This window comes from Canis lupus, chromosome 23 (genome assembly GCF_048164855.1).
Source record: "Canis lupus baileyi chromosome 23, mCanLup2.hap1, whole genome shotgun sequence".
Lineage (NCBI taxonomy): Eukaryota > Metazoa > Chordata > Mammalia > Carnivora > Canidae > Canis > Canis lupus.
In genome coordinates this window covers 17,815,811-17,837,089 of record NC_132860.1, presented here as the reverse complement: position 1 = coordinate 17,837,089, position 21,279 = coordinate 17,815,811, and the positions used below count along the sequence as shown (strand labels likewise).

Here is a 21,279-nt window from a genome sequence, read left to right as displayed (position 1 = left end):
TGTTGCTTTCAAGAGTATCATTAAGTTTGAACTTCTTCACCCTGTGTTTTAAATAACCTTTTAAATAACATTTCTGGGGCGCCTGGGTGGCTCAGTCAGTTAAGCATCTGACTTTGGCTTAGGTCATGATCCCAAGGTCCTGGGATTGAGCCCTGCAGGGAGCTTGCTTCTCCCTCTTCCTCTGCCTGCCCACGCCCCCTCCTGCTTGTATGCTCTCTCTCTCTCTCTCTAATAAATAAATAAAAAAATATTTTTAAAGATTTTATTTATTTATTCATGAAAGATACACAGAGAGAAGCAGAGACATAGGCAGAGGGAGAAGCAGGTTCCCCGCAGGAAGCCCTATGTGGGACTCGATCCTAGGACTTGGGGATCACGCCCTGAGCCAAAGGCAGACGCTCAACCGCTGAAGCCACCCAGGTATCCCATAAATAAAATCTTTTTAAAAAGTTATGTCATGTCTTTTGGGGAGAACTTCTGATCTTGCCTATCTGTCTGGCCAAACCGATGTGCCAGTGCTCTGGAGCTCGTGGCAGAAACAAATAGTCTCTTTCTATTGGCATGGTATTCCTGCTTTATGAGCCTGTCACCAGAGGGAGGTGGTAGCCTCTGGTCTTCTAGGCTTGCCTCTTTTGGTGTGGAATTTCTTCTGTACAGGTAATTGGGACAAGGGGCTGATTGTGCCTAGTAATTTCCGCCTGTCATCCCTGAGTTCAGCGGGGCTGGGTGGAAGAAAGAGTCTCAGACCTCTTAGTCACTTTTGCTTGGAATAGAGGTTCTGCAACATGGGGCTGGAAAGAATGAGAATACTAGTGGCTGCTCTTTCTGGGGTGGGGTACTGTAGCTAGACTATGAGCTGAGGAAAGAGCTCCCTCTTTACCAGGAGTAGAACTTTGTTCTCACTGACATTGTAGGGAGGAAAGGAAGAAGGCACACTATGGCTCAAATGCCACAGACTCACTGTTCTTAGTAAGATTTAGTAGATTTTCTTGGATAAATGGTCTCAATTTGCTGTATGCTCTTAAGATAATTTCCAGAGACTTTAAATCATTGTTTTGGTGTTTTTTTTGTTTGTTTGTTTGTTTGTTTTTTAAATTATTTTCACCAGTTATGGATGTTCCACTAGGGGAATGGGTCCATGGAGCTCCTCATTGCCACCCTTGTTAAGTCAAGCTCTGTTAAGTTTTAAGGAATAATGTGTGAGATGATAAAACCGTACAGAAAGAACTCAAGAAATAGATGTTGAGGGCAGCCTGGGTGGCTCAGCGGTTTAGTGCCGCCTTCAGCCCAGGGTGTGATCCTGGAGACATGGGATCAAGTCCTACGTCAGGCTCCCTGCATGGGCCCTGCTTCTCCCTCTGCCTGTGTCTCTGCCTCTGTGTTTCTCTCTGTGTCTCTCATGAATAAAGAAATAAAATCTTAAAAAAAAAAAAAAGAAATAGATGTTGAACCTCATGAGTACATTTGCAAGTTAAATTTAACTCAATGACTATACAAAATTTTCTTTTCATGATGTTCTTCAGACTTAAAAAGTCATTCATTTACCTAATTTATTTTGTATATTGAATGGAAAATTGTTGGAATGGAATTCCAGTGGATCTAAAAGCTTTTTTTCCATCTTGATTGAACATTAAGAATGTTTGGCTATTCCCATGTGCTTAAGTGTGGCCATTTTTCTCCTTTTTTTCATATATAGATTTTTTTAAAAGATTTTGTTTATTTATTTTTAAGATTTTATTTATTTATTCATGAGAGACAGACAGAGAGAGAGAGAGGCAGAGACACAGGCAGAGGGAGAAGCAGACTCTGTGCAGGGAACCCGATGTGGGACTTGATCCTGGGATTCCAGGATCATGCCCTGGGCCGAAGGCAGGTGCCAAACCCCTGAGCCACCCAGGGATCCCCCATGATTTTATTTATTAAAGAGAGAGAGAGAGCATGAGCAGTGGGAGGGGCAGAGGGAGAAGCAGACTCCCCACTGATTGGGGAGCCCAGATGCAGGGCTCCATCCCAGGACTCTGGAATCATGACCTGAGCCAAAATCAGATGCTTAACTGACTAAGCCACCTTAGGTGCCCCCATTTCACTTTCTAACACACCTCCACTCTAATATTTACTGCTTTTCTATGGGTGGGTTTTTGATTGGGTAGAAACTGGAAGAAGCAGCATCTCGTGCAGCAGAAGAAGAAAAGAAACGCCTTCAGACTCAAGTGGAACTACAGGCCAGGTTCAGCACAGAGTTGGAGCGAGAGAAGCTTGTGAGTACCACACAGCTGGGAACTTGGAATGCTGCTGCATTGGCTCACAGAGCCAGTCTGGGTGAAGCGGGAGGGGCCAAGGCCTGGGAAGCCAGAGTGAGGCCTTTGTGTCAGCTAGGCTATGCTTCTGACATGCAGTGAGCTATGGGGAAGTTCTGTGTTTCTTTATTCATTATGGGTTTATTGAGCACCTTCTGTGTGCCCGGCACCATGCCAAAGATCTAAAGATAAAAAGATATAAACCTTGCTTTCAGGACTCCAGAAGAGAAATTCATGGAATGGGGTGGGGGCTAAATACTGTGGTTAGGGTGACTATATATCTTGGTTTGCCTAGGATAGTCCTTGCTATCCGGATATAGTTATTAACAGCATCCCTTTTCCTTCTCAAAGAGTCCTGGCTTGGAAAATAAATAGCTATGGAAAAAGTAAGCATGGTATTTCTCTTCTGTAATGAGCAAAGTTCGTGGGGAGGTTCTGAGATCATGAGAACATACGAATTCTGATCTGCTGCTCTTAGCAGCTCTGATTCATCTTAGAGGTTCCCATCCCCCAAGAGACCCAAGAGCCAGGTTGCTTTAGGTGATTAGCTAGTTCATTGGAACACAGGTCTGTGTACAGAGTTGTAATGTGTGGAAGAGAACTGAGCCCACTCTCCATTAAGTAGATGCTCTTGACATTTTTTAAGTAACTTTTTGTTGCTTCGCATTGAGACAGACGTGTTCCTGTTATGAGAGAAAATTACACAGGCAGGCAGATGTGGGGTGAAGGAGCACGGCTTTCACAGCCAGAAGATTTGGGTTTCTTTCCTCTCTGCACCTGCTTTTGAGCATTAGTTTTTTTCTTCTTTAAGTTGGAGGCCTTGTCATGTGATATCTCATGACTCTTCTGAGGATGAAGTGAGCAGTGAGAATTTTATAAACTACAGACACATACTGTGCTGTTACATTTAGATGTCCTTGTCTTTCAATTTTTAAGGCAGAGATTTAAAACTGTTTAATTCAGAAAGGAGAACACATATACTTGTTAGGGCACTAACTTAGGTACTTGAGTCCCCCCAGGGCTGGATGTGCCCCAGGGACGGAGCAAAGGGGCCTTGAGCAGCCAGAAGTGAGAGGACCCTGGCTGTTGCTCAGTCTTCCCGTTCCCCTTTATTTTAATCCTTTGACTGTTCTAAGGCAGAGATTCATTCCTTTTGGAGAAGATTGTGGGTAAAGAGGTTGTGGCATTATAATAGAAAAGAATTTAAAAAGAAATTATTCAGGGAAATAGTTTTTTTTTTTTCTTGACTTGACCTTAAAGTGTGGCATGGAAGGGATGGAACCCTACTGGGGAGGAATCATAGTTTGTGTCCCCAGACTCTGGGTGTGGTGTTGGTATTGGTGTTGAGTTGGTGCTTTCCTTCCTCCACCTGCCATTCTGGGAGGGAAGGACTGGGCCCTGCCCACCCCAATGCACTGTGGGCAGTGGCATCGTTCATGATGGTGGAGCAGTGGGAGACTTGCCCTGAGGGTAAAAGCAACCTGAGTTTAACGTGACCCTTTTATGCCATCAGATCAGACAGCAGATGGAAGAACAGGTTGCCCAGAAGTCCTCTGAACTGGAACAGTATTTGCAGCGAGTACGGGAGCTGGAAGACATGTACCTAAAGCTGCAGGAGGCTCTCGAGGATGAGAGACAGGCCCGGCAAGATGAGGAGACTGTGAGGAAGCTTCAGGCCAGGTGCCACATCAGTTTGTATCCTGTGCCTTTAAGTACTTTGCTTGGGCTAACGACATTTCTAGGAATGACTTAAGGTCCTGGTGAAGAGGGGGGACTGTCTGCCAGATTGGAAAGACCCTGGAGGCTTGGCTGGCCAACTTGTTTGTTCTCATTCTCGGGCCCTGATAGAGCCTTGCTTCTGGGGCTCTGGACAGGCCTTCTATCTATTTTAGAGCAGACAGGTGGCCAGACCTGAATACTGGCTTAACCAAAGGAGGCTGAGCAGCCCAACCACAGCACAAACCCATCCATGGGGGAGAGATCATTGAGGATGCTGCTGATGTCACCATTGCCTCTGCTGTCACTCAACACTGGATGTTGCCACCAGCAGCAAGATAAAGTCTCCATTGTCTCTGCTCCTGTGTGTCAGTTGCTTCAGTGTCAGAGTGCCAGGAAGGGCATCTGCTTAGCCAAGCCCAGCTCAGGCTTCCACTGAGCCCTGGCTGCCAAAGGGCAGGAGGGCGGGGGTCTGTGGCTTATGTAGTGGGAGATGGGCCCTGCTTCCCACCAAGACTCCTACTGTGGTAGATTCCTTGGACACATGAAGGGGATTCACACTGGGTAGCCTGAATACCTCCAAATGTCCATTTCCCCTCCATACTCTTACCACTAGGATGAAGAAACAACAGGCCTTTCTAGTCTCATTCAGTCCCTAGAAAAGCACACAGAAGGTGCATACTACATGTACACTGAGTAGGTAAACATTGGTCATACCACATTTGCAGTCTTGTGTTCAGTTGTGGATCTCACACTCCAGGAGACATAGGGGGAGGGAGTGAATGGTCTTGTGTAGTACTAGGGGTAGTGGGTGGGAGAGCTCCTTCTAGTTGAGGAAGAACTTCCTAGGGATGAGGCTGCCTGTAAATAAACTCACCAAATTTGTGAAGCAGTGGGTGGCCCATCCCTCAGGATAACCAGCCCGCAGGGTATCATAGAGGGCCTGCTGGGAGTGGTGACAGGAGGCTGTCTGGACTATTACTTTATTCCTTCAGTCACTGGCTTTGAAAGAGCATGCTGATGGTCAGGCCACTGGAGGTGTGCCCCGTGCTGGGCTGGCATCTAACTACACTGTCTGTACTTTGGGTACAGGTTTGGATTATACGTTAGTATATTTAAATGTCTCCGTAATTGGATATTCTTAGATAGCCAGTTATTCAAAGATAACATTTTGGAGTCACACAGACCTTGGTTAAAATCCACTACTACCTGAGCAACATACTTTTAAACACCCTGATTTTTTATTGCTTCATCTGGAGGGATGATAATACCTTGCAGATTGATGGGGGGTTAGCAATCATGAAGTTATGGTTCTGACATGTAGTGATTGTTCAGTAAGTGGTATCTGTTTTATTCTGCCTTTTGTTGGCTCCTTCTTCCTTCACCTTCTATTAGTTTGTTAGCTTTGTCCTTGATAATAGGTTTGTATTAGATGAAAAGTGTTTTAATGCTCTAGCAACCAGGCAAATTTCAAAACTTGGCCCTCTTACCTGCCAGGTGAATGACTTGATACAGGTCACTTCACTTTCTTCATCGTTGACCTGTGCATATTGATAGCACTTAAGTTTATTGTGAGGATTGGGAAAATACACTTAGCTCTTGGCCCAGTTTGTGGCACATTAAACCTTTCATAAATGTTACTTTTGTTTTCAAAAAAAGGGTGAAACAGGAGCAGGGCAGGATACATGGGTTACCTTACCAACTTTGTGAATATGGGCCTCTGTGGCTCCTAGTTTCTTCCTTGTAAAATGAGGGAGGTGGATTAGATGACCTGAGGTCTGTGTGCTCCTCTCAGTGGCTCTATCACCTGCTAGGGTGGGTGTGGGAGCCCAGGCAGGTTTGATCCTGACTCTCTGTGTTACAGGTTGCTAGAGGAAGAATCTTCCAAGAGGGCTGAACTAGAAAAGTGGCACTTGGAGCAGCAGCAGGCCATTCAGACAACCGAGGCAGAGAAGCAGGAGTTGGAGAATCAGCGTGTCATGAAAGAACAGGCCCTTCAGGAAGCCATGGAACAGCTGGAGCAACTCGAGCTCGAGCGGAAACAGGCACTTGAGCAGTATGAGGTAATTAACCTCATCCCTGCAAATGTGCATGTAAAGTGGTAAAACCAAACATTTAGACCTCTAAATATAACACTCTATGTTAACTAACGGGAATTAAAGTAAAAACTGAAACCTTGAGAAATAATATTTGCTTATTTTAAGAGGCTACAGTGAGAATTTTGCTTAGCTGTAAGAAGTAGTTCTTGCAGGTGGTGAGGTGGATCTGGTGATGTCCAGTGAGGAGGCACACAGTAATTTGAACACGGGAAGCTTAATAGAAGCAGTGATTACCCACAACAAGGGGATTACCTGCTAAGCAATAGAGAAGACTCTAAGGATGCAGGAACTACAGGTAGAACGGCAGTTACGGGAGGCAGCCCGTGCCTCTGAGGCTGAGGCCGAGCACCCAGAGGGGGAATACAGATGCAGGAGGGTTCCCCTGGCTCCTTGCCAGTGATCCTGACCTCCCTGAAGAGGGCCTGGCCTTGGCCCCCTGGACAGCAGAACAGCTGTGACTGGGAGGCTGTCCTCTGAGCACTGGAGGAAGCAGCCCACAGGGCGGTGTCCCTAAGTCCCACTGGGGTGAGACCTGGGTGCCCCACATGCTAGGCTGCTGAGAAGAGTGGCAGGTTCTTAGCAACTTAGAAGGGTCCAGTGGAACCTGGAAGCAAACCTCCTTCCTCAGCGTCCCTTCAGGGCCATTTACTGATGAAGCTGAAGTGGTGTCAGCTGTCAGAGAGAGTTACCCTAAAGTCACACGCAGGAGGGGAAGACGGGATGTGGAGCCTAGGGGCGGTGAGCCTGATGTGCACGCAGGAGACATTCCTGTGCAGCATTGCAACTAGGTGTGTGGGGCGCCCTTGGGCAGGTTAGTCAGATTCTGCATTCCGGTTTCTGTGTCTGTCAGATGCGGGTAGTAAGAGTTCCTGCCTCTTTAGAGTGGCTGGAGGATTCCGTGGGATTACCCAAAAGGATGTAGTAAGTGCCCAGACATTATTACTTGGCTCTTAAACTCCCACTGTGTCTGCATGATCCGAAATCTACTTCTGTTCCAGGGAGTTAAGAAGAAGCTGGAGATGGCAACTAGTAAGACCAAGAGCTGGAAGGACAAAGTGGCACAGCATGAAGGGTTAATCCGATTGATAGAGCCAGGTAACATGCTCCTTGAAGTGTTCAGATATATTTCCAGTTTATTTTTGTTTTATTTTTGTATTTGAGTTGTGCTGAAAATCTTCGTTAGCCCAAATATATAGAAACCAAGCTAGTGGGGCAGCCCAGGTGGCTCAGCGGCTTAGTGCTGCCTTCAGCCCAGGGTGTGATCCTGGAGACCCTGGATCGAGTCCCACGTCAGGCTCCCTGCATGGAGCCTGTTCTCCCTCTGTGTTTCTGCCTCTCTCTCTTTCTCTCTGTGTCTCTCATAAATAAATAAAATCTTTAAAAAAAAAAAAAAGAAAAAAAAAAAGCTAGTTAGGGTCAATTTCTCTTAAATAATTTGCTGTGTAAAGGATCAGAAGGCCCAGGTAATTCCTCTTGTGCACGTCTTCTGGTTGTTTTGGCCAGTATGACATTTATGGATATTTCTCAGAAATAAAAGAGAAAGTTACTGTTTTATCTGTGGGAAAACGGTTGTGTTAAGTGAAGGGTATGGGACTTCCTGTATGTAATGTGTGTTTGTCCCTAGGTTCCAAAAACCCCCACCTGATCACTAACTGGGGCCCTGCAGCGTTCACCCAGGCGGAACTTGAAGAGAGAGAGAAGAGCTGGAAAGGGAAGAAGAGCACTGAGTGACCAGTGACGCAGTGACGAGCGGGCAGGGGCCCCGTCGAGTGTGCACCCTCTGGCTGTAGCTGGGATGCTGATGCTGGACACACAGGAACTGGCTTGGCTGCTTCCAACCCTTCTTCCTTCCCTGCCTCCTGTCAGCTCAATATACGAAGGAAGCCTTCTTGTTTATCTTCCTGAAAATAAGGGCCTACATGAAAAGAAAAAGTCGACACTATCATGCTCTTTATTTACTTTCTTGGAAAACTTCAGCTTCTGAAAACTCCCTTTAGCTCCCTCAGGTGCTTGCTGGAATCAGGCAGAGCACAGAGCCGGCGGGGGGCGGGTGCCACCAGCTGCCATGGGTACGGGGGTAGGGGTAGGGGTGGGGGCACCGCTGGGGCCCCTGCTCAGCCTTTCCCCAGCACATGCCCTTCCAGCTAGATTGACTGCTCTGCCTGCCTCGTGGAGCCAGTTGCCATGGCTACTTGCGAGTGGCCCCCACTCAGGGGTCCCCATGGCCCGGGGGGTCCTGGCCTGCGCTGGGAGGTCGCTGTCCCCTATGTATCGGTTTCTGCTGATGCTGATTGACATCCCGGCCCCGTGGCATCAGCTCCAGGAAGGAAATGCCTTCACGCAGTGCTTTGGCGGAGATAGAAACTTAGGAATCAAAGACAGCGCAGAGATGAACTCGGTAAATCCCATTTGGAATGATAATTTGATACTAACTGAAGCCTTTCTAATATTTAAGATGGTTTCAGCGGTCAGTGTGCTGCCAGACCCCTTGCTTTTACTTTTGTAGTTAACTGTACAGAACATTTCAGGAATGTGTGAATGCTTGTCATAATCAGGCCTTTCCTTAATAAATAGGGACTTGATCATTTATAGGAATTATACATGAAGAAAGTTTTAAAAATGTATTTTTATGATGTCCTATGTTGAGAGGGAACAAATATTTATAATTTTCAAGTATTCTTACCTAAATATTGTACAATGTAATATGCTGAACTTTCTTAATTTTTTGCTAATTTTCTAAGATGTATTAAAAATGTTTTGTATGTTTGGGTTTTTTTTGTTTTGTTTTTTAGTAAAATGGACTCAGTAAGAAAATAAAAGTACCAGAACAGCATGCATTTTAAATTGTCTGATTTAACAGAAGGTAAGGTCGTGTGTATGTGTGTGTATTTTCATAGAATGAGATGAACTTGAGTTTAGGGATACTTCCTGAAAATACTGAGTTTGGAGCTTGGACCCCCCCAAACCAGAGCTGTCATGAGGTTAGCTATGGCTTCATGTTTGGTGTTTGAGTCACTCATGTGGGAAACCATGGCCGACGTGTGCGCTCATAAACGGGAACTTACAAAGATGGTTTCTCCCTCATTGTTGCCCTTACCTCCGAATCCTCTTAACCTCTGCTTTCCCGAATTTTCCTTTTATGCCTGTTAGTTTTTCTTTCGGTTTTTACCAGAGTAAACAGTGTGGTTTTTTGTTTTAGTCTCACACGGTTGCCAGGATTAAAATGCCTACTGTGGACTAAGCTGGCCCACTCACTCGGTCTAGCTTGATTGTGTCTTGGAAAGCTGATCTTTCCCTTCTAGAAGGAGAGAGCACACACTCACTGGTATTTTTTTAAACATCTTTCTTTACTGTAGTGGTTCCCAACAGGGGACAATTTTGCCCCCTTGGGGGACATTTGGCAACATATGGAGACATTTTTGGTTGTCACAACTGTGTGTGTTACTGGCATCTGGTGTGGAGAGGCCAGAGATGCTGCCAAACATTCCATAATTCAGGGACAGTTGGTCCCCTGTAATCAAGAGTCTTTTGGCCTGAGGTGTCAGTAGTGCCAAGGCTGAGAAAACCTGCCCTACAGAGAGGCAAGTTCTAGTGTCCAGAACACGAGTCAGGGTTTTCCCTCAAGGAGTCCCAGGAGTTGACCTCTTCGGTAGAAATGGGAAGGAGGGAGGCCACTTGCTCTGTGAGCTGGCAGAGAGCAGATGGCAGGAGCCTTGGCACAAGCCAGTGTGGGGCGTTGTGCTTCAGAAACTCTGTAAAATTGCCCTTTTAACACAGATCCAAAGAGAATTGCCTTGGCTATGTTCTAAAGTCTTTCTGCGATGCAGGTTGCTGAGGTGTGAAATACAAAAGTTGCCATGACCTTGATTTTCTTTCCAGAAGAGGGAGGGAGGGTCTACCAGAACCACTGAGTGGGTGGTAAGGAGTGAGTGTCAGATTTACTGTCCAGCTGGTGGTGTGCCTTGCCTCGGTGCCCGTTCCGCTTGACAGAGCCTCTTGTTGTGCCCTCAGAGGAGTGCCAGCAAGGCACAGCAGCCCGCAGAGCCAGGAGCAGTTAGCCTGAGGCCACATGGGGTGGGAAGAGGCACTGCCCAGCCTTCACCAGTTCACAGCTGGGGCTCAAAATGTATTGAAAGGATCAGTTTTGGGAATCATTTAAGATATAGGTTTCTTTCTCTTCCTCTTTCCTTGCTTATTTACTTAGCGTGCCTGCAGTGGGAGAGGGGCAGAGGGAAAAGAAGACTCCCTGCTGAGCAGGGAGCCAGACTGGGGACTTGGTCCAGGGAATTCAGGATTATGACCTCAGCCGAAGGCAGATTCTTAACTGAGTGAGCCACCCAGGTGCCCCAGGATACTGCATTTTTTATTAGGTCTAACACATCACTGAGAGATGCAACATGAATGAATCTCACATCACGTTGAGCAAAGAAACCAGAGAACATTCTGCATGATTATTGATTTCCAGAACCACCAAAGCTAATTGGTGGATTTCCAAGTCAGAATTCTAGTGACCCTGGGGTATGAAGGGTGGTTGTTGATTGCAAAAGAGCGTAAGTGAACCTCCTGGGATGCTGGAAATGCATAGTTGTTCTATAAGTAAAATGTATCAGCTTCACACACAAGGTTTGTTCTGGTCCCTATTTGTAACTCTAGTGCCTCGAGAATGCCAGGCTAGTCCCTAGAGGTCAGTCTGTCTAAACCCCTCACTTTGCAGAGAAGTACCTGGAAGGGGACGAGCCAAATCCACACTGGAATACGTCTTCTAGGATGCAGTTCATTATACGCTCTGCCTCCTCTTTACATTTGGACATCAAACATGTTTACCTCAGTGTCTTTCTGTCCCCCATTACCCCAGCCAGTTGTGTGTCCATGCTTCAGCTTTCTATGGAGGGAGGGCCCTGACCGCTCTAGTCCTATGCTCAGCTTCTGTAGGCCTGAGGTTGCTGAGTCCTCGGCCCTGCGCAGTCGCCAAGTTGTGGTGGACACTAACTTCCAACCAGAGCTAGCCTCAGGTTCCTCTTCTGTCCTCTTCTGTCTTAGGGTTGCGTACCCACAGGACTGCGGACCTTCCCCCTGTTAATGTCCACCTCCTCAGCAGCAATCTACAGGGCTTGGCTGAGAGCCAGCAAGGCGTGGAGTGGGGAGAGGCAAGCAGCCCCCATTCCATTCAGTCCCTGAGGCTAGCAGCTGACTCTTCCTCCCCATCTGAACCCCTCACTTCCTGTCCCTTGCTACCCTGCCTCTTCCCCTCAGCTGATACTCTGCTTTGACCCCTGCCGCCCACACTGGGTCTCAGAGCAGGCCTCTGTGGGCCCCACTTTGTGCATTTCCTCCCTCTGATCTCAGATGCTCTGCCCTCCTGATGGGCCATCCTGGGCCAGCTTCCCAGGGATGTACTGTGAGCCCACAGGTTGGTTTTCAGGGTGCCGGGATCGCTGCCACCTCCACACTCCTCTGTCCCTCTGCTCCCCTCAGAAGCCCAGGCCCAGCCCCCTCCTCCCACGTGAGAAGCAGCAGCACCACTGCCTAGGGCTGCCAAACTGGGCTCTCTGTTCCCATTTGAAGGCCATTCGCATCTGAAATATGTTTCCCCGGAACACACAAGGAATCCTAAAAGGAGTGTAGAAAACTTAACCCCTGAGTCCCAAGGCCCTGTACTTGCCACAGCACAATCAGCCGTAAGATGGCTAAAGAGACAGGGTGAATGGCTTTTTTCTAGTGTGGCTATCCTCACAGCCTGAGATTACAAGTAGTCAGTGGCCTTCATTTTTTTTTTTTAAGATTTTATTTATTTATTCATGAGAGCCACAGAGAGGCAGAGACACAGGCAGAGAGAGAAGCAGGCTCCATGCAGGAAGCCCGACGTGGGACTCGATCCCAGGACTCCAGGATCACGCCCCGGGCTGAAGACAGATGCTCAACCTCTGAGCCACCTAGGGATCCCTTTTTTTTTTTTTTAAGATTTTATTTATTTATTCATAGACACACAGAGAGAGGCAGAGACACAGGCAGAAGGAGGGTGAGGGAGAAGCAGGCTCCATGCAGGGAGCCCGATGCGGGACTCAATCCCAGGTCTCCAGGATCACACCCCAGGCTGCAGGCGGTGCCAAACCGCTGCGCCACCAGGGCTGCCCTTTTTTAAAGATTTTATTTAAGTCAGTGGCCTTCAAAAGTACTGAGTGGGGGGACGCCTGGGTGGCTCAGCAGTTGAAACCGTGTCTGCCTTTGACTCAGGGCATGGTCCTGGAGACCCGGGATCGAGTCCCATGTCGGGCTCCCTATGCAGAGTCTGCTTCTCCTTCTGCCTGTGTCTCTCATGAATAAATAAATAAAATCTTTAAAGAAAAAAAGTACTGAGTGGGAATGGAGGCTGGATTTCCGAGTGACCCAGATCTGGGTTCTACTCGTGGTTTTACGTTCCTGTGTCACCCTGAGTGAGACTCTCTCTTCTCAGCGGGGGTCATGCACAGGTCAAGTATCCTTCCAGGGGTGTCCAGGGGTCTCACATACTGTTCAGGTGTCCATCACTGGTGAGGGAATATCAACAAGTTCAGGTTTCTTCACATTGCAGAGACATACCTTCCCCCCAACCCCCACGTGCCTTGTTTCAACCTGGTGCATTTTCTTTCAAAAGTCATGTGATGAGGGGCTTTCCAACTTGGCTGGGCCAGGACACAAAATGGGGATTTGGCTGTTGAACTGGCAAAAGACTTGCAGACCGGAGAAAAGTCTGCAGGTGACTGAGATAGGTGATCATGCAAAGCTACTGGAGAATGTGCTCTTTGCATTTCCATAGGCAGGTGTCACTTCTGAGGTGTTCTGCAAAGACAGGTACTTGGCAAATGTTTGAAGTCAGGATGAGGGCTCCTGTTCAGCAAGACTCCCACTTTCCAGTCACACCAGCCCTTCGGAAGGCCACAGCGAGGCTCTGAAGTGGGTCTCAAAAGCCTGGGACTGCCACTCCCAGGAGCCCCAGAAACCCCTGCCTCTGCTTTCCCCTCTGGGATCCTGCAGTAGCCACTCCCTTCTCAGGGCCTCACCCAGCAGCTGCTCCCACTGCCACTTCTGATGTTCTTGCTGATTCTGTCTCAACACCTGTGGGGTTAGGCTCCCTAGTGCACTCAGCTCTGATGAACTTTCTCAGAGGTGAGCCCAAAGCTCTGTAAGGGCGGGACAGACTCTTCATGGCTATATTGACACCTAGTAGGTCCTTAGCAAAGGCTGGCTTTTTAATGGCCCCCTCTTTTTTTTTTTTTTTTAAAAGATTTTATTTATTTACTCATGAGAGACAGAGAAAGAGGCAGAGACACAGGTAGAGGGAGAAGCAAGCTCCTTACAGGGAGCTTGAGGCGGGACTTGATCCCAAAACCTCAGGATCACACCCTGAGCCAAAGACAGATGCTCAACTGCTGAGCCACCCAGGTGTCCCTAATGGCCCCTTTTGGCAAGACAACCTTGTCCTCAAATATGTCCCTGATATATTCCCCTGAGCCTGATCAGAGCTCACAGGAGACAACAGTGACCTGCAAGCAACTCTGTTCTACAGAATTTCTGGTCTGTTTATTTACCCCACCCTGTCCTGAGGCTGGGGATACTTTCTCCTGCCTTTCTTCTTAAGAGCATTAATGGCAGCCACATGAAGATGGGCCAACAATCCTAGGCCCTCAAGTCCTAGTCTCCATTCCTCCCAGCGAACCATGGGAGACTTCATGCAAACAGAGATACTAGAAAGTCAAAACTTCCAGGATTCCCTGATGGATAAGCCAGTTAGGCCCCCTCTCTCCTTGATTTAAAAACAAAAACAAACAAAAACAAAAACAAAAAAACGTTTGGGGGCACCTGAGGCAGGGGAGCTCAGTCAGTTAAGCAACAGAGTCTTGATTTTGGCTCAGGTCATGATCTCAGGATGGAAGGATCCAGCCCAGCAACCAGCTCAGCGCTGGGTGCAGTGTCTGCTTGGGATTCTCTCCTACACCCCCACCCCCTCTCTCAAATAAATAAAATCTAATAAAAGAAATAACGTTTGTAGTTTTCTTTTTTACACAAAGTAATACTCAATGTGGAAAATGGAGACAAAAGAGGTATGGAGAGAGAATAAAATATTGCCAGAATCCACCCCCATCCCCACCCCTCCCCGGACAGTGGACCGGGGTTGCCAGCAGTCTCAGGCCTATTTTGGGCTTGAAAGAGGGACACCCCTACGAAGCCGTCCCCGCCGAGCCTGCCAGGCAGGTCCTGAAGTGGCCCAGGCCAGGGGCTGTAAGCTGTGGGCACTTTTGAAGGAATGACCCTGTGTCCCTGTGCGTGGGCAGACTGAGTTGGGGAAGTGGGACGCTGGCCTGAGTGACGCTGCTGGGGGCCGCCAGGTGGCAGGCGTGCGCCACGGCCTGGCCTCCCTGCCATCCCTTGTCCCACCCGCAGCAGGATCGGTCCCTTGCGGGTGGGTAAGGGCCCTGCCCCGCCAAGGGCTGAAGAAAACCACGGACGCGGAGCCCACCAGAGCCAGCCGTGGGCGGGCCCATTTTGTCTTCAAAAGCCCCAAAAGGTGCTATTTCCCCCTACTTTACGGATGAGGAAAACGAGGCTCAGAGGGTTAAGTAATTGCTCAAGGGAAGGCAGTGACGGATGGGGGACAAAGCCTAGGTGTCCTGACTCCAGAGCCTCTCCCAGCCCTTCCGCATGTACCACACGTCTGCAGTGCAGGCCTGCCTGGAAGCCCATGAGAAGAGAAGGTGGGGGAGCCCCCTTCCTCCAAAGGCCCCAAGGTTTCCTTCTGGAGGCCTGGGGAGTGCCCTGCTGGTAGCCTGCAGCATTCTGGTCATGACTCATCCCTCCCCGCTGCCCCCAGCACGCACACAGCTCGGGCCCTGTTCCGGTAAGAGCCGAGGAAGGGGCAGCTCTTTCTCCTCTGTGTCCTCTGCGGACAGGCTTGGCTGGGGGCCACCGGTGCGATGAGAGTGGGTGAGGAGGGAGGGGGAGCCGCCAACAAGCAAGGGCCTGTTTTCTGACTGGTCTGACCCTGGCTGTCCCTGGGGAGGCCCCAGCAAACAGAGCAAGGTCATCTAGGGCGAAATTCCAGCCTGAGCCCTAAGCAGTAACTTCAGTTTTCCTGATAAGGCTCAAGTAGGGACACAGAGTGGCCTCCTCACACCCCCACCCTGTCAGCACCTCCACTTCTGCGAAGCCTCCACTGCAGACAGTCTGCCTCGGAAAGAGACAAAGATAGACCCTTGGACAGATAAGGAGAGAGACAGTCGGGGATAGATGGGCAAGGAACACAGAGGAAGAAGATGGGGAGGGACCAGGCAGTGCCATAGCTGAGGCAGTGGGTCTGGAGCCCCAGGAATGGAAATGCTCCTAGGGTTGTGCTTGCTAAGCTTGCGACTGGGCTCAGATGGAGAAAGACACAATCTGGGCTGAAACAGGAGGCGTTTGGGGAGTGGGAGAAAAATGGATTGGGCTGGCAGCTCTGTACCTCTTGGCCTGATTCCTAACGTGTGCAGACTCGGACTGGTGGGTGAGGGTGGTGGAGGAGTCCATGTGCGGCACAGTCTCCCAGCCTCCAGGAGGCCAGGCCAGAGAGGTTGAGATGGGGGCCCTATGCCAGTGGAGGGACAGAATCAGCTGGACCCACACTGCTTATTGGAGGCCCCTGGCTTGGAACTTTGTCCCTGCACACTCTATGCAGAATATTTGCACCCAACGCTGGTTGTTTGGTTTGGCAAGTGAGCAAGGTGTAAAGTCACAGCTGGTTTGTGGGCACCCAATCACCACATGCCGCTGAGTCAGTTGCAACCACTTCCCCCACCCTGTGGCGGCAAGAACTCGCGCCTGTACACATAGCCCTAGCCGCACAGGTACACACAGACGCCGTGTGCAGCTGAGTCATAGCTGCCTCCTGAGAGAGCACGTGCCTGCATGCACATACTCACAGGTGTCCACAGACGCCACTTAGACCTGATCCTGAGTCACCGACACTGTTGAACCCTGAGGAGAGCACTGGGAGACTGTTCTGCTACCCCTATTTCAACCCAGATACCCATATATACTGACACACCGATACATGCCTGCCACACATCCTACTGTCCCTGCCACATCATACTAGGGGGATGGAATGAATACGAGTGACCGAATGAATGAATAAGCAAATAAATGAAAATGCAAGTGACTGCTTGAATAGGTAAAATCAGTTGGGGCAGTGCTGCAGGGTGGGTCCCTAGTCTATGTCTGTAGGGAGTTGTCTTGCTCCAAATATAGACTCCGTGGGCGGCAGGGAGCCAGGGCTGCCTCCCAAACTGTGACTTCACTGGGCCTGAGGCCCAGCCTCTGAGGAGTTGGAGAAAATTAACAGAAAAGAGGCCCCAGCTTTCTGCAGCCAGGGCTGAGTTGTGATGCTGGAGTTGGTGGTGGCAGTGTATTCTGGAAATACTACTTGTTCAGGGGTTTGAGCTATAGGACAGAGGGCTCTAGATGGGCCCAGAAAGTACTGGTTCTGGACTGGGCCCCCGGGAACTACCATCCTGAACTTCTGGGGCCCAATGTACAGGAGACGCAGCCTTACCTGAGAGCTGCGGCAAGCACAGTGCCTGGGCCCACCTGAGGGTTGCTAAGCCACGGCCCATTAGATGGTCCCCCATCTGGGCAGGCCTGCTCCCACGGCTGTTTCCCTGTCTTTTCCTCAAAGTTTCCTTTCCCTAGCCACTCTGCTTCTGCCCCATTTCATCATCTGGAATATTGGATTATTAACCCAACTGGTCCTCCTGCTTTTAGATTCCACCCCTCTAATCCATCTTGTTCACAACTGCCAGTGTTCTATTTCTATAATACAGAACTGATTATGTAACTTTTCTGCTCAAAATTCTTCCATAGGTCCCTACCATTTAGCTGGTGTCAAACCTCTTCATGATCTGGCCCTACACTACCACGTGTGTTTTGAGAGGTTGACATGTGGAGGGGTAGTTATTGGTTGTGATAGGTGGATGGGTGGATTCTGGGCAGGTAGGCACTCTTGGGGATGAAGAGTCCAGTAGGCTGTTTGATTTGCAGACAGATGTTAAGACAGATGACCAGATGTCTAGCTGGTTGGGAGGCTAACTGTAGGGTGGAGATGTGGAGGGTGGATGGAAGGATAGTGCCTGAGTCAAGACTATTTTGGTTGCAAGGACCAGAAACCTGTATCATCAGGAAAGAGGTGGCAGATGGCTGAAGATAAAAAACTCACCAGAGAACTGGTGTGCAGAACTCACCAATATTCAAGCCTCACGCAGATTAGAACCGCCAGGTCAGGAAGGACAGCTCTTCTCTTCATCTTTTGTGGATCTCTCAGTCTGTCCTTCCTGGTTCCCCCTCAGCTGCGTGGGCACCCAAGCCTTTTTCCAGCAGCCATCTTCAGCTACTCTTGCTCCTTCCTCCAAGTTTTTTATCAAGTGCTTATTTATGTGCATGTTTGTGCCTCAACCATGCTTCCATGTGTTGAGAGAGGTAAGACTGTGAACAGGAAGTTACTGCCTTCACGAAGCCTGCTTTCTGAGGGGAGGGACAGACAGGCAGCTGTTTGTGAGGGGCAATGCTGTGGGCAATGGAGAGCAGGCGAGGAGTGCGGGGGGCAAGGCCAGGGCTGAGTGCTGTCACGCACAGGTCATGTCAGGGAGTGTCTCTGGGCAGAGAGCAGAGGAAAGTGAGAAGTGAGCTCATGGAAGTCTGGGGGAGGAGTGCCCTAACAGGAGGGCAGGACAGGTGTGGTGGCGGCTGATGCAGGTGAGCTAAGGGCCCATGGCAGGAGGCGAGGTCCAACAGGCAGTGAAGGGGGAGAGATCACCACAGGTTTTGGAAGCTGTTGTAAGGTCTTAGAGACTTCCAGTCCAAGGAAGAGGGAACGGCACTGGAGGATGCTGGGCGGAGGATGCCATGAACTTGTATCTATAGAGCCTTCCCTGGCCACTGGTGGGTGGAAGCAGGGAGGCTGCGTAGGACGCTCCGGCACAAGCCCCGGCGGGAGATGGGCCAGGCTGGCAGTGGGCGAAGGTGACAAGTGGTCAGGTGTAGGGTGTGTTTTGAAGGTAGGGTCAGCTGTGGGTGCGAGAGCACGGAACCTTCCGTGGAGGACGACTCAGCCCGTGGCCGGGGCAAGTGTAAGGACGGAGTTCCCGTTTCAGAGGAAGAGAAGCAAGGTTTCTTTTTCGGCGGGCGGGCGGGCCGGGGGTGCAGGGGGAGGAGATGCGCCCGTCCCAGGTCAGGGAGCCAGCGGCTGCCTGCGGGTGCTCGCGTGGAGGCGTCAGGAGGCAGCGGGCGCCCGAGGCGGCTCGGCAAGAGCTTTAGGCCCGAGTGACGACGGTGACGACGACGACGACGACGACTCCAACGCGGGACTCGGCGCCAGCCCCGGGGGTGCGGGGGGCGGCGGCGCAGAGGGGACGAGGTCCGGGGTCGGGGCGCCCTGGGCGGAGGGGCGGGGGAGAGGATGTCTCAGCGTGAGGGCGGACCGCCAGGCGCCGCCGACACCTCGGGAAGGCGAGGGGCGAACCCGGTTCCCGCGCCCCGGGGGGAGGTGGCCCGCTCGGCTGCGCGGCGCACAGGGAGGGCCGGGCCGCGACGTGGCCCCCGGGGGGCGCCCTTCGGCACCGGCGCAGGCTCCGGGCTCCTCCCGGGCGGAGGCGAACCGCAGGTTTCGTGGAAAACCCGTGAGCGGAAGACTCCGTGCGACAGTAGCCTGCCGTCGTTCCGGAAGGAGCCTGTCGCTGGACGCCACCTGACGTCTCGGGGACGCCTCCGGCCGTCACCTCCAGGACAGACGACCTGAGGCGGGGTTTTACGTCAGGATTTTACGTCAGGATGCCCGAGCTTTAAGGCGTGCGGCGTGCGTGCGTGCGTGTGCGTGTGCGTGTGCGTGCACGGGGCGGGGCGGGAGCGCTCGCACGTGCGTCTCGCTGGCCGCGCAGGCGCGGAGCGGCCCGCACAAGGCGCCCGCGGTCGCGATGCCTCCTCCTCCGGGTCGGCCCTGCCTCCGCGGCTGCTGCCTCGACCTCTCGGTGACGCGGCCTCTTCGGCTGCGTGGAAACACTTGCCTCTCGCTCGCCCTTGACGCCACGGCCTCCCGCCGCTGCCCCAGCGCCCGGCCGCCCGCTCTCGCCTCCCGCGGCCTCGGCCCGCTGCAGGCCTGTCCCCTGGGCCACCCACTCCGTAGATCGGGCTCCCGGAGGTGCTCTGCGACCCCAGGACACTCTCCGGGCTTCCTCTTCCGAGGCTTCCGGCAGCTGCCGGCGCTGGCCGCGTGCACCGCCCTCCTCCGTCCCTGGTGGGCACAGCGTTCTCGCGTGGTTCCCGCGTCTCGCCGCTCCTCGCCCGCGCCCTCCGCGTCCACTCCGCGCAGGTCGCCCGCTTGGGTGTCCCTGGGCGCCGGCTGGCATCTCTCTTCCCTGTGGCACCCCTGGCCGCCTCTCAGAGTGGGTTACCATCTACTCTCCTGCCTCCCCAGTGCGCATTTCCAGCCCATTCCTCTTGGTATCCGCATGTTCACTAGGACATCGGAAAGCCTGTATGGTCCAAGGCAAACTTGGGGTCCTTTCTCTTCCTCCCACAGCCCTGCTCAGCCCCCGGTGCTCACTGTCTCCCCAAGAGGCACCTCCCGGCATCCAGCTTTGCAACTCAGGAAACTAGGGGGCCTCAGACACCTCTCCCTGCAGTCTCCATGGCCAGACTACTACCCATTTCATCATGTTGCCTCAGCAGCTCTGGACTCTGTCCAGTTCCTCACATCTTCCCAGTTCCTTCCTGATCCTAACCACCAGCACCCTTTCCCTGGACCACAACAGCCTCTTCCGTGGTCTCTCCACAGCCCTTCCCACTTGCCTCCCTCCAACCAGTTTTCCACGTTGTAGCCACTCTGCACATGAGTTCCGCCTCAAGCCTCAGACATGGGGACACCGCTCTCCTAGAGAGAGTAGGGCCTGCTTAGGGTCACAGCAGGGCTGGGGTTCCCAGGGCAGGAAGGCTAACCAGCATGCAGGCTGGAGGTTAGACACAGAGCTCACCCTGGCCTCCTTGGGAATGGAGAGGAAGCTCTGAAATTTGCAGTATCAGGTTTCAGAAAACACGGGGTCAGGGTCAGCAGAGCAGCTGGTAGTGGGGAAGGCCAGGCCCAGCTAATTTCCTGTCAGAATGGCCCAGAGGCCCCAGCTCCTCTCTGGGCTGGCCACAGGGGAGGAGATGCCGGGAATGGCTCACATTCCTCTGGCTGGGGCTGCAGTGAACCTCGGGGGACCTGCGGGGAGTGAGGAGGTGGATCTCTGAGGCCAGAGTCGGGGGTTCTCTGTAGGGACCAGGCATCTGGTGTCCAACCCCTCGACTGGAATGGGGCCAGAGTCTGTAGAGCAGACACAAAAAGAGCATCCCAGCTGCTGAAGCTTTAGGATACACGAGCCGAAACTCATATTTCAGATGAGGAAACAGGCTCAGACAGGACCAGACCTCACCGGGATCACATGAACATCCCTGTTCTAAGCCCTGGACTGTTTCTCCTGACCGGGCATGCATTTCTGACCTGGAAGGCCCAGGTTCCCTGAGCTGTGTGATGGTGGGGGGTGAGCTGGGCTAGGCCGAGCCGGGCCAGGCTCTTCTTGGCAGGGAGGCCAGCACCCTTGCTTCCAGACAGGGATATATACTTCTCAGGTGGTGTGTGGGGTGGGCAGCCGGTGTAGAGAGACTGTAAGGGTGCTGAGTCAGCTATGGGCCCTTCTGTCCTCTCCCTGGAGGCCCTAGCTCATTCTACCAGCAGAGGAAACTTTATGTCCTGGTCCAGTCCCCAGGAGAGTGAGGTCATAGAAGTGTGCTCCTGGCCCTGAATGGCCCTCTAAGTGGCCTGGCCTGGCTGAGTAGGAGGTAGAGGTCACAGGTCCCCTGTAATCTCCGTCCTCTGGTGCCAAGACTGGCCTGGTTGAAGTATGATGGCTGGGCGGGGGGGTGAGAGCAGGACTCAGTCACCCAAGCCTGGACTCAAACCTGTGTGCATCAGACACTACTGGAAACTGGGCAGGTCATCTAACTTCTCCAAAGCATGGAGCCCTCAGCTGCAGAGCAGAGAGTGGCTACTTGATTTCTCTCCTTCAGGTTGTATGGTGTGTCTGGGTTGGGGCCAGGGGGTCGCCTGTCTGACGCTGTGGGACATAACC

At 51.6% G+C, this 21,279-nt stretch overlaps 1 protein-coding gene and 1 long non-coding RNA gene across 3 annotated transcripts in view; one reads left to right on the top strand and one right to left on the bottom strand.

Annotated features, from left to right (window-relative positions):
- SWAP70 (switching B cell complex subunit SWAP70) overlaps positions 1 to 8,945 on the top strand; it is a 75,252-nt gene extending 66,307 nt beyond the window's left edge. For both annotated transcript variants that reach the window (XM_072794109.1, XM_072794110.1), the window contains 5 exons: positions 2,151 to 2,258; positions 3,811 to 3,977; positions 5,878 to 6,076; positions 7,111 to 7,207; positions 7,737 to 8,945. In XM_072794109.1, the coding sequence (XP_072650210.1) occupies positions 2,151 to 2,258; positions 3,811 to 3,977; positions 5,878 to 6,076; positions 7,111 to 7,207; positions 7,737 to 7,843 (678 nt within the window). In that variant the 3' untranslated portion in view covers positions 7,844 to 8,945. The remainder of the gene's footprint in view (positions 1 to 2,150; positions 2,259 to 3,810; positions 3,978 to 5,877; positions 6,077 to 7,110; positions 7,208 to 7,736) is intronic.
- Positions 8,946 to 12,026: 3,081 nt separating this feature from the next.
- On the bottom strand, positions 12,027 to 18,071 carry LOC140614810 (uncharacterized). Its single transcript, XR_012015577.1, has 2 exons — positions 17,359 to 18,071; positions 12,027 to 12,931 (listed from the first exon to the last, which is right to left on the bottom strand). It is a non-coding gene; the product is annotated as an uncharacterized lncRNA (long non-coding RNA).
- Between the last annotated feature and the right edge of the window lie 3,208 nt (positions 18,072 to 21,279).